Below are 15,375 nucleotides of genomic sequence, written 5' to 3' on the forward strand. Positions count from 1 at the left end.
TAAACTCAAGCAGCAGCAGAGCCCTACTTGCATAATCACATTTAAAGTCACTTAAGATTCATATTGTCATACTGATACCCAATATAGTGAAGCACATACAGTAATGGTTGTTTTGCAGATTGATCTGTTTTGGGGTTAACAAGACAATAACTGAAATGCATTAAATGTTTTATTTGGATAAAGTTGAAGAGCATTACGGAATTATACTGTGCTCTTAACAGGATTTCAACAATCCTCTCACTCCCAATCTCACAACATAAATAACCAGCACTCATTTATAGATGAAATCCTTCTTGATTTCTGTATTTTAGCTGTTCTGAAAGCATTTTAACTGGATATCATGCTAAACATCAACTGATAATAATTTTAGCAAACTGATTTAACCTGTTAATCTGCTGTGGTTGGTGACCCGATTGACATTAAGGGGATCTCTCATGGGACAGTGAAGAAGCTCCACTGTGTGCCAACCCACCTGCTGTGTGGCTGATCTGTTACCTTGCAATGCGACGGCCGTCCGGTGCCTTTCACACCTTATGTCCAGGATGGGCCACCAGAGAACTCCAGCACCGGGACCAAAGCATTAATTTCTCTTATGATCATAAACATAGCTATTTGTGTCTCTGGCTGCTGTTGTCTACGGTAAGCTTCCTGTGCCTTTTCCCTGCCACCTCTGCTGCCACCGTCAGGGTTGGGGTGGTGGGGCCTTGGTCATGTGACCCCCTCTTCACTAAAGCCCAGCCCGGCATGGCTGCACGGTTAGCTGTAGATCACATCAACAGGGACCCCTACCTTTCACAGGGCATCACGTTTGATTATGTTATCCTGGAGGAGGACTGTGAGACATCCCAGGCTTTTGCCCGTTTCCTTGGCTTCTACACACGGGCATCTGGGTTTATTGGTCCAGTGAACCCAGGCTACTGTGAAGCTGCCTCTCTGCTAGGAAAGAGTTGGAATAAGGCAGTGTTTTCCTGGTCTTGTATTGGACATGAGTTGGATGACGCCCGGAGTCACCCTACGTTTGCACGCACCATGCCCCTACCCTCCCTGGTCTTGCTACGCTTCATGCACCACTTTCGCTGGGCACATGTGGGCATCATTACATCAGCTGAGGATGTCTGGTTGGAGGCGGGTATAAAGCTGGCCAATGTCTTGCGGAGCCATGGGTTGCCTGTTGGCATCGTGGCATCTGTTCATAATGACCACACCAGTGTGCGTGAGACCCTGGCCAGAGTCAAGAAAGTGGCAGATCTCCGCTGTGAGTTTAAAACATTAATGCCATTTTATGATATGATTTAGTGATAAATGATCTGCTCTCATGTTTAAGTGGCAAAATTTACTACTGCGACTCATTTATTCCATAGTTTACACTCCAAATGAGTTTACTACAGTACATTGTTGCGATACTGATACTTCAGTATCTACACTACTGTTCAAAAGTTTGATATGGGTTTGAAGATGGGTCAAAAGATGGGTCAAAATTTTTTTTGAAAGAAGTCTCTTATGCTCACTAAGCCAACATTACAGTAAACATTAAAGCATTAATACTGTAATATTGATATTGTATTGTAAATGTACATCATCTTTTAAAATGAATAATGAGTATTAGTATAAAATTAAGAATTAAAAATGATTTTATTCCAGTGGTTTCAAAGTTGAATTTTCTTCAGAGTTTATATGATTCTTCAGAAATCATTCTAATATACTGATCAGGATTCTTTAATGGATAAAAATTAAAGAGCACAACATATATTTGTAATAGAAATGTCATGCATTTAATGTTTAAATTGAACTTTATGTACATGTTGAAAGTGAAATGCTAGTATGTTTTATTTATTAATTTATTTTAAAAACAACTGAATACAAAACTCTTCATTAAAAATTATATTATCAGCCATTTTTGTCAGCAGTTTACTCATATTATGATTAGAACACTAAAAAATTATCACATTTTTTCTCTATACTGAAATATTTACTTCTGTTTGATTTTTTCATAAATTATTTCATCATTATAATTAAAAACAAAAACAGATTTCAGTGTGATCTCAGACAGTCTCAGAAAAATGACTGCTCTTTTGTCACTGTTCTTTCTGCCTGTCCGCTCATGTTTACTTCTGTTTGCAGTGGTCATCCTCGTTATGCACTCGGTGTTGATTGGTGGAGGAACCCAGAAGTTGCTGTTGGAGACTGCTCATGACATGCGGATGACAGACGGCTCGCTGGTGTTTTTACCGTACGATACGCTCTTTTACAGTCTGCCCTACCATCATATAACCCAGCCTGTCCTGCGCCATAACAGTAAGCTACTACGAGCTTACGATGCTGTGCTCACCATCACTATAGAGTCTCCACAGGAGCAGTCTTTCTACCAAGCTTTTGAAAAGGCCCAGAAGGAAGGAGGGCTTCCCAGGCACCTTAAACCACAGCAGGTACAGCAATGTTCTACATGTGGCTTTAAGTTTTTTTAAACACTAAGCTAATATGTAGCTAATGTAAAATCTTCACATTCCTTACAGGTGTCCCCGTTGTTTGGCACCATCTACTCCTCCATCTTGTTCATGGCTCATGCTGTGCAAAGTGTCAGGGCTTCAGGTCAGTGGATGTCTGGGGGGAACATCGCCCAGAATGCCCGAAACCTGCTATTCAAAGGTTTTAGCCTACAGGCGAACTCTTCTGACTTTGGCACAATGGACTATGTGGTGCTGGACACAGATGGCTTTTCTTGGGAGTTGCAACCTACACATCATATTGAGATGCAGACAGATATGGTGCGTTTCCTGGGACGGCCAATACATTTCCCCCCAGCTGGACCACCAAAAACTGATTCCAGCTGCTGGTTTACACATGGGCTCATCTGCCGTGGAGGTGAGTGTGTACTGTATGTACAAGGTTTTTTGGTTTTCGTTTACATTGACATACATGCATTTTATGTCATATGTATCAATCACCCTCTGTGTTACAGGTGTGAATCTTTTAAACATGGTTTTAATCTTCCTGTCTGGTTTTCTGTTCATCTTCTTCTCAGTTGGCTGTTTTTACTGCATCAGGTATATACAACCTACATTTATTAAAACAATTAATTTTGCTCCGAGTGTGCAGATTCTGTCTAAAAGTTTCTTTAAATATTTGTAATGTTTTGTATAGACGTAAACTTAGTAAGATCCGAATGGTGCAGGGTCCAAACAAGATTTTACTGACTTTAAATGATGTCACATTCATCAACCCATCCCTGAGCAATAAGGTCAGTAGAACACAAGCACGTGAACACACAAACAAACATTTCCGCACTAGTTATTCATACTTGTATCTGAAACACAGAAGCTGAGCGTGGATGACAGCAAGGCCAGTGACTCGAGAATGAGCATTTCAGAGCGAAGCCTCAAGTCTCCGTCCGTTCAGTCGCCAGCCACCTGCGAAAATTCTAATGTTGCCATTTATGAGGTAAAAGAAAAACACTCAATGGCAAAATGGCAGATGGAATATTAAAGGCTCATATTATGAAAAATAGAATATTCTTTTCTACTTTAAAGTAAATTAGTGCAAAATAAATAGATACCATTCACAACAAAAAATCTGTTCCAAATGAAGCTGCAAATACATGTTTAGAAATCTTCAAATGTATCGTACATTTACCGTATTTTCTGGACTATAAGTCACACTTTTTTTCATAGTTTGGCTGGTCCTGCGACTTATAGTCAGGTGTGACTTATTTATCAAAATTAATTTGACATGAACCAAGAGAAATGAACCAAGAGAAAACATTACCTTCTCCTATATATGTTTTTTCCTCATCATGACATATTTTTGGACTGATGCGACTTATACTCAGGAGCGTATTATAGTGCGAAAAACACGGTACATATCAATGGGCCTGAACTATCCTGATGAAAAACTGTGTAAACTACACTATCGTTCAAAAGTTTGGGATCAGTAAGAAAGTAACTAATGATTCTAATAAGTAATTAGGAAATGAATAATTAATTAATAATTATTAATAATAATAATACTGTTTTATTATATTTTGACCCGACAAAGGCAGCCAATATATTGAAATATTAATGGTAAAGTATGTTTGTTTGTTTTTTAGTCAAAGGGATGGTGGAAAATGGTTATTTAGACTGTAAAACTAGATTATGAGAGCAAGAAACCTTAACTAACATTATAAGTAAGCATCATAGAAAATTTGTTATGTTATATAAACAATTTCTATACATTATTTATACATATTTAATGTAAATCTCTTTGAACATTTACTCCGGTGTTTCTTGCTTTGCAGGGTGATTGGGCCTGGCTCAAAAGGCTTCCATTTGGAAATTTCCGGAGCATCACTCCTCGTACCAGTGATGTGTTTGAACTGGTTGGTTTTGCCTCTGATTTTTACATAGTAAAAATGTAGGTGTGGTGCTCATTCTGTTTGATTGTTCTTTGTTCGCTGCTGTTGATTATTTCCTTTATTTTATCATACAATTAATCATATGATTGCTCTTGATATTCCAGATGAAAGATATGAGGCATGAGAACGTTAACCCCTTTCTCGGCTTCTTCCACGACTGTGGGGTGTTTGCCATCGTTACAGAGTACTGTTCGCGCGGCAGCTTGGAAGATCTGTTGCTCAATGATGACGTCAAACTGGACTGGATGTTCAAGTCCTCTCTCATTCTAGACCTCATTAAGGTGCTCTTATTAGGAATGAGCTTGGTTTAATTGAAGAGCACTGAAACATAGCAAGCACAAATTCATGTGCTCAAAACATACAGTATGCCACAATAATCACAAAATCTGAATTATAAATGTACTTATTGGTCATTAAAAACATGATTCATTAATTGGTTTTGTTGTATGTATGTTTATTGGAGTTACATCACATGTAAGCTTATGTGTGTTTCTGACTGGCATGCAGGGTATGAGGTATCTTCATCACAGGAACGTCTGTCACGGAAGGCTTAAATCCAGGAACTGTGTGGTCGATGGGCGTTTTGTGCTCAAAATCACAGACTATGGCTACAACGAGGTTTTGGAAGCCCAGAGATTTCCTTATGTTGAACCTCCAGCTGAAAGTAAGGTTTATCGTGAGACCTTTCTTGATTTCTACCTCCTGCATAGGATGTTAAAATATTTGTATCCCCCACAGCCCTTCTATGGACCGCCCCTGAGATACTGAGAGGGCCCTACCCTGGTTTATATGGCAGTCTCCCTGGTGATGTGTACAGTTTCTCAATCATCATGCAAGAGGTGGTCATGCGAGGGCCTCCATTCTGCACGCTGGAGTACTCTTTTGATGGTAAAATCACATGAACCCACCATCTTTACCTGGGGTTTTCAAAATCTTTGATGACACAGACATACACTTTTTTGTTTCATGTTGGTTTTCTCTGAACCTTTCTGTGGACCCCGGATCTATACTGTACTGTCTATATTGGTAGAGTGATGTGTAGACATGTCATTACAATAATTTTACAATGTCTAAGACTTTAATACATCTGGATCATATAGAAATCATCCAGAAGATCCGGAAGCCTCCTCCAATGTGCAGGCCCATTGTTTCCCCGGATCATGCTCCCATGGAGTGTATTCAGCTTATGAAGCAGTGCTGGAATGAACTGCCAGAGAAGAGACCCACATTTGATGAAATCTTTGACCAGGTGAACATCAGCAATGATGCCAAAACATCACCATAATGTTGAATTTATGTGGTTGCCAGAAATTCAGTATAAAAATGCTGTGATCAAAATACTGTATTATGGGCCATTTATTTTAAAAAAAAAATAATAATATATGGATGTGCTTCAACTACCAAAATTTGCTCTTTACTGTAAAATGTACTGATAACCACCACAATAACAGGTGGTAACACAGAAAGCCACATATTTATTCAGAGCTCAAGTTGCTTGTCCAGAAAACATGGCCAATACTCACAACATTAGGGTAACACACATAATAAGTAAGGAATAATAAACTACACTTCGTGCTGTGGCCGCATCACTACCTCGGATGTGCATTATTTTCTAATAATTCAATGGCCTGTTGCCAATTTTCTGTTTATACTACGCTTACCACACTTCAAATATTGTTCAGATGTTGTATTTACAGACATTCCTCAAGTATTTGTCTTTAAAACACTCTTGTGAGTAGGATTAATTTCTCAAGCATCTCATCCTTCACCTCCGTTGCTATTTACAAAATGTCATTTTAGACCTAGCAACGATGGCTGTTGCTGTTGATAGCAGACTAATCTAGATAATAATGAAGTTATTAGAAATTAAGAGAGCGATTAAGCATTGTGAATTAACCCGAGACTGTGCATCTCTTAACAGTGATTGGCAGCAGCATCTCTATTAATAGCGAAATTGTAAGTTAATCTGTTTCTGTTAAAATTAAAGAAGCTAAAGTCGTCAGAGCAGCACTAATAACACGTTTCTGTGTGTGTGTGTGTGTGTGTGTGTGAATGTTTGACTGTACTGTAAAAATGAGAGAAAGAGAGTATGTGCTTTCCGTACATAATAGAATATTACTTTATGGCAGAAACATGGGAAATTATTATTTTTTTTTATCTTGTTTGCTATATTTAATTACTATATTTAATTACTTGGTCAGTTTTGTTATGTTTTTGGTTCTTTTGCTGTTGTAGGCTGTAAGGGCCTTTGAATAACTGAAGTCATTTTGCGAAGTGATATGGACATGTAATGAGGCTGAGCCCTGCCTGGAACTACTTTAGCCATGCGTTTCCCTAAAAATAATTTCAAACCTTAGAATGTTTGTCAACCAATAAGATTTAATCATTCAACAACCCCCAGTATTGTCAGGATCACCAGCTGGAGTGCCCATGAACTCCTATAGAGGGCACTCCACTCAGAACTCTGGCATTTTTGTAGTTCCATTTCCAACTCCATTACCCAGAATCCCATGCTCAGGACTAATCACCACCAGGTGTTCATGGGCACTCCAGCTGATGATAGTGACGAGTGTAATGCAATATTTAACCATTTTCAGTTTTCACCATGTATGGTTAGGTAACTCAAAAGTTTATTTCGTTCTTTCTTTCTTTCCTTTTTTGTCTTTTAAACCTTTCTTTTGTAAAATTACAAACTTTTAATTAGTACTCATTTAATGTCGTAAGACTGAAATTAAAACAGGTTGATAATGTATAGGTCTCTGGATAACCAAGCAGTGGACACAAATTGTATGAAATCAGTCTGATTCTATTCTTATATTCTCCACCGTTCTCAGTCTTCTTTCTTATTCTCTCTACAGTTCAAGAATGTTAATAAAGGGAAAAAAACCAACATCATAGACTCCATGTTGCGGATGCTGGAGCAGTATTCCTCCAACCTGGAGGAGTTGATCAGGGAAAGAACAGAGGAGCTGGAAATAGAGAAGCAAAAGACTGAGAAACTCCTCACACAAATGTTGCCCCCGTAAGTGATAGATACACAGTCACAGTATATAGACTATACCACCACACTATGCACTAATATGATATTTAGAGGAATAAACAGGGAACCACTTTCATTCACTCATAAGTAGTTTGTTTTTGTTCATCCTCTCTAGGTCAGTGGCAGAGGCTCTGAAGCTGGGCACTACTGTCGAACCGGAGTATTTTGACAGTGTCAGTCTTTATTTCAGTGATATTGTTGGCTTCACTACAATTTCAGCTAACAGTGAGCCCATAGAGGTGGTTGACCTCCTCAATGACCTTTACACAACATTTGATGCTGTAATCGGCAATCATGACGTCTATAAGGTAACACTAGAAAAATTATGGTAACATTTATTGAAAAACTTAGTTTTATTGTTTGTATTCGTTGTATAAGCAAATGTGTTGGCTTCCACAGTGATTTCTCTCATTTAAAGAAGACCTATTATATCCCTTCAGGTGTCCCCAGAATGTGTCTGAGAAGTTTAATAAAATACCCTACGGATCATTTAATATATCATTTTGAACATTTATATTTTAAGAAGTAGTAAAAATATGCTGTTTTTCGAGCATACAAATGAGCTGCTGCTCCCCGCCCCCTTTTCCAGAATAGGTCTGTGCCTTTAAAGCTCGTACCTCAGATACTCTGCCAAAACAAAACATCTATTTGCTTTTGATTATCATGTCTGTCATGCTGAATTAATGCGTTTTAAAGTTATTTCCTTTTAACATATGATATAGGGTTTTCTAAGGGCACACATCTGAAGCACACGCATAGAAAGCGGCTGTCACATGACATGTGAGCCCTAAACTAAGCGCTCTTTCATGTCTCATTGTGCTTAAAGTTAAACAGGTGGGAAAGAAATCAAATGAAATCAAATGTTTTTTTTTTATCATATCTGTGTATTGAGTGTAATATACAGTACCTATCCTGCTGTCTATGCTGTTAATATGACCCAAACAATAAAATGAAAACAGAAAATCACTCACTGTTCTGGACTGAATATCTTCTATAGGTTTAATAATAAGTCATTTCTGATACAGCAGTGTTCGTCAACATTCGTGGGCTGGTCCTGTTACGTGTTTTTTTTTTTACATATTCTACAAATGGCTTGTTCCGAGACACTGCTTATGATTTATGGGAATTAAAAAACGTGGGAAGATTTTTATCATTAAGGGTGGATGTGTACACACACTGCCAGCACACAGTTATGTCCAGACATGTAAAAGTAAAATTTCCATAATACGGCCCTTTACTTCTAAATATCATACACTTTCCGTTTACTTATGAATTCTCTTGTCTCTTGTCTTTATTGTCTATAGGTGGAGACCATAGGTGATGCTTACATGGTGGCATCAGGTGTGCCTGTGCCCAATGGGAACCGACATGCAGCAGAGATTGCAAATATGGCCTTGGACATCCTGAGTGCTGTTGGCACCTTCAAAATGAGACATATGCCTGATGTACCAGTCCGCATCCGGATAGGACTTCACACAGGTCAGGCTGATCTATCCCATGTAGTTTAATTCTATTTAAAAATGTAAATGTAAATGTAAATGCTTTCTTTACATTATGTATGCTTTCTATTAGGTCCTTGTGTGGCTGGTGTGGTGGGTTTGACCATGCCACGGTACTGTCTGTTTGGGGACACGGTCACCACTGCTTCTAGAATGGAGTCCACGGGATTGCGTAAGCATGAGACACTTAGCTTCACCATAAACAACTCTGTTTTCTGTATTTCTACGATCGGTATTTGAAGATTTATGTCTCATTGAAATACAGTGATAAAAATATTAATATCTGAAATCAATTAAATTCTAATTCATGAATTAAACAGTTGGCATGGCTAAAATTAAAGAGAAAAAGCAAAAAAGACACTTAAACTTTGTGTGTTTGCAGCGTACAGAATCCATGTCCATTACAGTACAGTAAAAATCCTGATGGACCTGAAGTTGGGGTACAAAGTAGAGCTGAGAGCCAGAACAGAACTCAAGGTGAGCTCATCTGGAGAGCAAATCAAATATTTCATATAATTTAAATCACTTCTTTTTTACACTACTTGTAACAATAGAGTTGTGACAATGGAGTGGGAATCCACTTGCCGGCTTTATTAGAGCATAGTCAAATATGGAATTACATTTGGTTCAATAAAAATAAACATAACTTCCAAAACTGAACATAACTTTTTCAGAAACTATCAAAAATATGCCATTACAAAAGAAGAAAAACACAATGTAAATGAAAAAATTTTACTCAGTCGCACAAATTTGGCTCTTCAAATATGTTTCATTCTTTGTTCATGTTTTTCAAAGATTCGTTTTCGCTAATCGTGGATTCTGAATGCATTGCCACAGATTTTGCTTACGGTTCGCAGTTTTTCTTAACTTACCCTCATGTTGTTCAAAACCCATTAATTATCTGGCTCGGCTCGGTGTCCATCTTCAGTTCTCTCTTCACAGCAGTTCAGTCAGTGTACTGTTTGAGTAAATGAATTACTCCGGGATATTAGTTTGTTTGAACTCAGAGGGAGTGTCAGCCACATTAAAAAAGTTAACAGCTTAAGTCATTTGTGGATTAATGCTTATTAGAGATGTGAACCATTTCTAATGATTCAGTTCGATTTGGTGAACTGGTTCAAAAAGATCCGGTTACATCGAATTATTCGTTCGCGAACCGGATATCACAAACTGCTATGTTTTGAACTCTCTCACAACAGACACGAAAGAGAAGACAATGCTGAATAAAGTCATAGTTTTTGTTATTTTTGGACCAAAATTTATTATTGATGCTTCAAAAAATTCTAACTGACCCTCTGATGTCACATGGGCTACTTTGATGATGTTTTTCTTACCTTTCTGGACATGGACAGTATACTGTACACACAGCTTCAATGGAGGGACTGAGAGCTCTCGGATTTAAATTTCTCTAAATTTAAAATATCTTAAACTGTGTTCCGAAGATAAACGGAGGTCTTCTTGGTTTGGAACGACATGAGGGTAAGTTATTAATGACATAACTTTGCTATTTGGGTGAACTAACCCTTTAAGCTCATACACAGGTTCTACCCTGTAAAGAAGTTTATACAAAATAAACACAAGCTTACTTCAAGCTGCCTTGAAGGACAAGAGCTCATATTTACAGACTGAGATGATCGAAGGTCCAATATTATTTACATATTTAGTAATACAAATCACTGCAAGAGCTTTCCAATATGCGCGCCACTGGGTGATGTCTGCACTTCCCGGTCAGAGAGCACCTGTCCATCAAAAGCTCACTATCCAATCAGAGTAGATCACTGTTAAGCCCGCCCCCACGAAAGGTTTGTGTCAAAACACCAAGTGAAAAACTGCGAACCGTAAGCTAATCCACGATAAGCGAAAACAAATCTTTGAAAAACATTAACAAAGAATGAAGCATATTTGAAGAGCCTGTTAAATTTGTGCGACTAAGTTCATTTTTTTTTTTTTTTTTTTTTTTTTCTTCTTTTATAATTACATATTTTTGATAAGTTCCTGAAAAGGTTACATTAAGTTTTATAAAGTTTTGTTAATTTTTTACTGAAGCAAATGTAATTCCATAGTCAAACAGGCAAGGTCAAACACCAGCAAAACTGTACATACAAGGCACTCCATGAGAGTAATTCACTAAACAGGCGAAGGACAGGGCAGGCAGCAAACAATCATAAACAAGTTAATAGTCCAAGTATCAAAACACAGAAAAGGCATAACTTAGGAACATGGAAACTAAAGGGCTAAACGTTCATTCACCAGCAATGTGAGCATGTGTGTGCGCTGTTCTTATAGTGTGAGACTGATGAGGTGATGAGAGACAGGTGATTGCAATTGATGATGAGTCCGGGCAAAGAATTATGGGAAGTGGAGTCCAGGGTGAAGTGGCAAGAGTCTGGAATGGAGTGCCCTCTAATGAAGCTCACAGCCACTCCAGCTAGAGATCATGACACTACTGTTCAAAATTTTGGGGTCAGTAATCAATATTTTTATTCAGAGAGATAAAAAATGACAGGACAGACATTTACAATGTTATAAAAGATATCTTTTTAACATAAATTGTGTTTTGTTTTAACTTTCTGTTGATCAAAGAATCGAAAAAAATTCAGGTTGCACTAAAAGCAGTGCAGATGTTCGTCACATTAGAATGATTTCTGAAGGATCATGTGACACTGAAGACTGGAGCATTGGCTGCTGAGAATTCAGCTTTGTTATCACAAGAATAAATGACTTTTTAAAATATATTCAAATAGAAAACAGTTATTTTAAAACAATATTATAGTTTTTACTATACTCTAAATCAAATAAATGTGGCCTTGATAAGACAATGTATTTTTTAAAATACATCTCACCAAACCGAAACATTTGAATAGTAGTGTATATTATGGAGCTTTATTTGCTGTGCTGTATATGCTGATGCATGCAGTGGTTGGTGGTAAAATCATGCAAATAATGTAGTTAAAGATCATGCAAGAATTAAATTATGTATTTTTATCAAAATGGCAGCTGTAGGGTATAATGTGTGAAACGTGTAGGGAAAATGTACCATTTACTAATAGTGATAGTAAGGTTTGCCTCCAAATGCAGCAAAATATACTCTTACCACTTCTTTTCCAAATTAAAGGGATAGTTCACCCAAAAATGAAAATGTTATGTTTATCTGCTTACCCCCAGGGCATCCAAGATGTATGTGACTTTGTTTCTTCAGTAGAACACAAACCAAGATTTTTAACACAAACCATTGCAGTCTGTCAGTCTTATAATAGAAGTGGATGGGAATCATGGCTAAAACATACGATAAAACAAACAAAAAACATACACAAACAAAACCAAATTAAACCCCACAGCTCATGACAATACATTGATGTGTAAAGACATAAAACGATCGGTCTGTGCAAAAAATTGAACAGTTTGGTATTAATACTGTTCAGTTTTTTGCACAGACTAATCGTTTTGTGTCTTTACACATCAATGTGTTGCCAAGAGCCGAGTGATTAGATCAACAATGTACAATAATTCTTGAATAATTAAGTTCATGGGTTTAGATAGACAAGTCATCTGAAAGAACACTATTTGCTCTGTCCTCTCATCCTCTCTTCTCCACAGGGCAAAGGTATAGAAGAAACCTACTGGCTCACAGGGAGAGATGGCTTCACCAAACCGCTCCCTGTGCCACCCGTTCTCAAGTCAGGGTAAGGGGAGGCCTTTCCATGGCCTGTGTCCTGCAGTGCGTGTGTGTGTTTTGTGTTTATCCTCTCCAATGTATTTTTCAGGCAAATGGCACATGGCTTGCAGATGGAGGAGATAGCCGCACACAAGAAGCAGAAAGCTGAAGCACAGCTTGCAAAGAAGAAAAACTGAGGTAATGTTATGGAGAATGTATAACATTACTCAGTGTGGCACAGAGATTCGGGGGAGGCGGGGAGGATGGCAGGAAGAGTCACTGTGGGAAACTGTGGCCAATATTTTCCCCATTTTGGTTAGGTTTCATTCTCCAACCATAAACAAGACTCAGTTCTTCTACTTTCAAGTAATGTTCCCCAGATGATACTACATTATCCTACTGTTTTATCTTTACAGACATTTTTTTTGTTATTTTATTCCTGTTCATTTCTGCAATTGTCAGTTTATAGATTTGTACATTAAGTTTTTTTACTGTAAAGTTTACCATAATGTAATAGACTGTTTACCAAAATAACCCTTAAAACAAAATGTATCACGATGTGATGTCATAATTTATGGTAACTTTGTACAACCTCATAGATACTTTTGGTCTTGGAGATGTGTGACTGGTCTAAGATAGTGGTTATGAAAGCTCTCTCCTTTCAGATTGGACGGCTCTCCTCATATATGGATAGCCGGATTTTAAAAATGGACCGTCATCTATGTTTGGCATGCTGTTATGTTTCTGTTTGTGTGTTCTGTCATGCTCTGAATGTCTTGTTTGTTCTTAGTGTTTCATATGTCATGTCTTAACATAGACCAAACCCCCCCCCCCCCCCCCACACACACACATATATATATATATATATATCGTCACGGGGTGAAGAACCACTCGACAAGAGGTACGTGAAATCAAAAGCCCCGGAGGGTGGGTTTATTGAAAAGTGAAGGGTGCCTGGTGAAGTGTCCTGATCTGCTTTCCGCTGGTTGGTGCTCCCCGTGTGCTCTCCATGCTCCTCTGTGCCAATCAAGGGGAAAGTGGGTGTCCTGACGTGCTCCAAAGGGTGTGGGCTGTCGGTCACTCGCTGCTTTCTGTGGGGATAGGAGAGAGGGGTTAGTCCAGCTTTGCGTTCTGTTTGAGAACCTCTTCTCAGTGCAACATGTGCTGCTTTTCAATGTGCTGGCTGATGGGGAGCAGCTGTGACCGATCAGCCGGTGACGAGGACGTGCAGGTGTTTTGGTTTGGTTTCCAGGGCGACGCTGATTCCTCTGGGAGTGCTCGTCACATCCCCCCCCCCTAAGCGTCGTTCTGGTCCTGCGAAGACATGTAGAAAGTAGGGGTGAGATTAGGGGAGGGTGGGGAATGACCCCTGACAGACCTGCATAAGCTGTCCAGATCCGGGAGAGGCCATCGGCGTTCGCGTTGGCGGCCCCAGCTCGATGGCGGACTTCGAAGTGGAAGTCCTGGAGCGCTAGGAACCAGCGAGTCACCCTGGCGTTGGTGTCCTTGGCGCGGGCCATCCACTGTAGGTGCGCGTGGTCGGTTACCAGGGTGAACTTGCGGCCCAGGAGGTAGTACCGGAGCTCCAGGACTGCCCACCTGATGGCCAGGGCTTCCTTCTCCACAGCGGCGTATTTCCTCTCGGCGGGGGACAGCTTCCTGCTGATGTAGATGATCGGATGCTCCTCACCTTCCTGAATTTGGGAGAGGACCGCTCCTAGTCCTGTGTCGGAAGCATCCGTCTGCAGCAGGAAGGGGCAGCTAAAGTCCGGGGCGCGGAGTACCGGCGAGGACGTGAGTGCTGCTTTCACCTGGGAGAAGGCTTCTTCCGCCGACGGGGTCCAGCATACTTTCTCCGGCTGCCCCTTCCTGGTCAGGTCTGTCAGGGGGGCGGCTAAAGAGGAGAAGTTGGGGATAAAACAACGATAATACCCCGCCAACCCCAAGAAGGCTCGTACCTGGGTCCTTGTCTCCGGTCTTGGTGCGGCGTGGATGGCCTCAACTTTCTTCTCTTGCGGCCGGATGAGTCCTCGGCCGACTTGATAGCCCAGGTACTTGGCCTCAGAGAGGGCTAGGTGGTATTTTCGGGGGTTGGCGGTAAGTCCAGCCCGCCGGAGCTCCGAGAGCACCCTCCGCAGATGATCCAGATGTTCGTCCCACGCCTCGGAGTGGACCACGACGTCATCCAGGTAGGCGGCCGCGTAAGCTTGGTGAGGCCGCAGGAGGATGTCCATCATCTGCTGGAACGTCGCGGGGGCCCAATGTAGGCCGAAGGGAAGGGTCCGGTACTGCCAGTGGCCACTGGGGGTGGAGAAGGCGGTTTTCGGCTTGGCGGCCTCGGAGAGCGGTACCTGCCAATAGCCCTTGGTTAGGTCTAGGGTGCTGATATACCGGGCCCTTCCTAGCCGGTCCAGCAGTTCGTCCACCCGAGGCATGGGGTACCCGTCGAATTCGGAGACTTCGTTCAGGCGGCGGAAGTCGTTACAAAAGCGGAGGGTGCCATCCGGCTTTGGGACCATCACAATGGGGCTGGACCACGGACTCCGGGATGGTTCTATTACCCCCAACTTTAGCATCTAGTTGGACCTCTTCCTCAATAGCCTGCTGACGAGCCTCCGGGACTCGGTAGGGCCGTTGCCTAACGACGACTCCTGGGGGCGTCCGGATATGGTGTTGAAGCACGTTGGTCTGCCCGGGCTGAGAGGAGAACACATCCTGGAACTGACGGACCAGGTGCTGCAGCTCCGTCTTCTGGGCAGCCGAAAGGTGGGGGTTGATGTCCACAACCACG

At 40.6% G+C, this 15,375-nt stretch overlaps 1 protein-coding gene across 1 annotated transcript; it reads left to right on the top strand.

Annotated features, from left to right (window-relative positions):
• The first annotated feature begins 392 nt into the window (after nt 1-392).
• On the top strand, nt 393-13,398 carry LOC113051390 (retinal guanylyl cyclase 2-like). The gene is made up of 18 exons (XM_026215102.1): nt 393-1,255; nt 2,122-2,426; nt 2,514-2,862; nt 2,960-3,044; nt 3,142-3,238; nt 3,316-3,438; nt 4,274-4,354; nt 4,495-4,671; nt 4,898-5,054; nt 5,129-5,278; nt 5,491-5,639; nt 7,249-7,412; nt 7,546-7,738; nt 8,735-8,909; nt 9,003-9,101; nt 9,312-9,406; nt 12,527-12,612; nt 12,694-13,398. The coding sequence occupies exons 1-18, from the start codon at nt 502-504 to the stop codon at nt 12,779-12,781; spliced, it is 3,327 nt and encodes a 1,108-aa protein (XP_026070887.1). The 5' UTR covers nt 393-501; the 3' UTR covers nt 12,782-13,398.
• The last annotated feature ends 1,977 nt before the right edge of the window (nt 13,399-15,375 follow it).

This window comes from Carassius auratus, chromosome 32, assembly GCF_003368295.1.
Source record: "Carassius auratus strain Wakin chromosome 32, ASM336829v1, whole genome shotgun sequence".
Taxonomy (NCBI): Eukaryota; Metazoa; Chordata; class Actinopteri; order Cypriniformes; family Cyprinidae; genus Carassius; species Carassius auratus.

Coding starts and splice junctions, on each gene's coding strand:
- LOC113051390 (XM_026215102.1), top strand. CDS start 502: ATGCGACGGCCGTCCGGTGCCTTTCACACCTTATGTCCAGGATGGGCC. Junction 1,256..2,121: donor GAAAGTGGCAGATCTCCGCT/GTGAGTTTAAAA, acceptor TTCTGTTTGCAG/TGGTCATCCTCGTTATGCAC. Junction 5,640..7,248: donor TTGATGAAATCTTTGACCAG/GTGAACATCAGC, acceptor TTCTCTCTACAG/TTCAAGAATGTTAATAAAGG.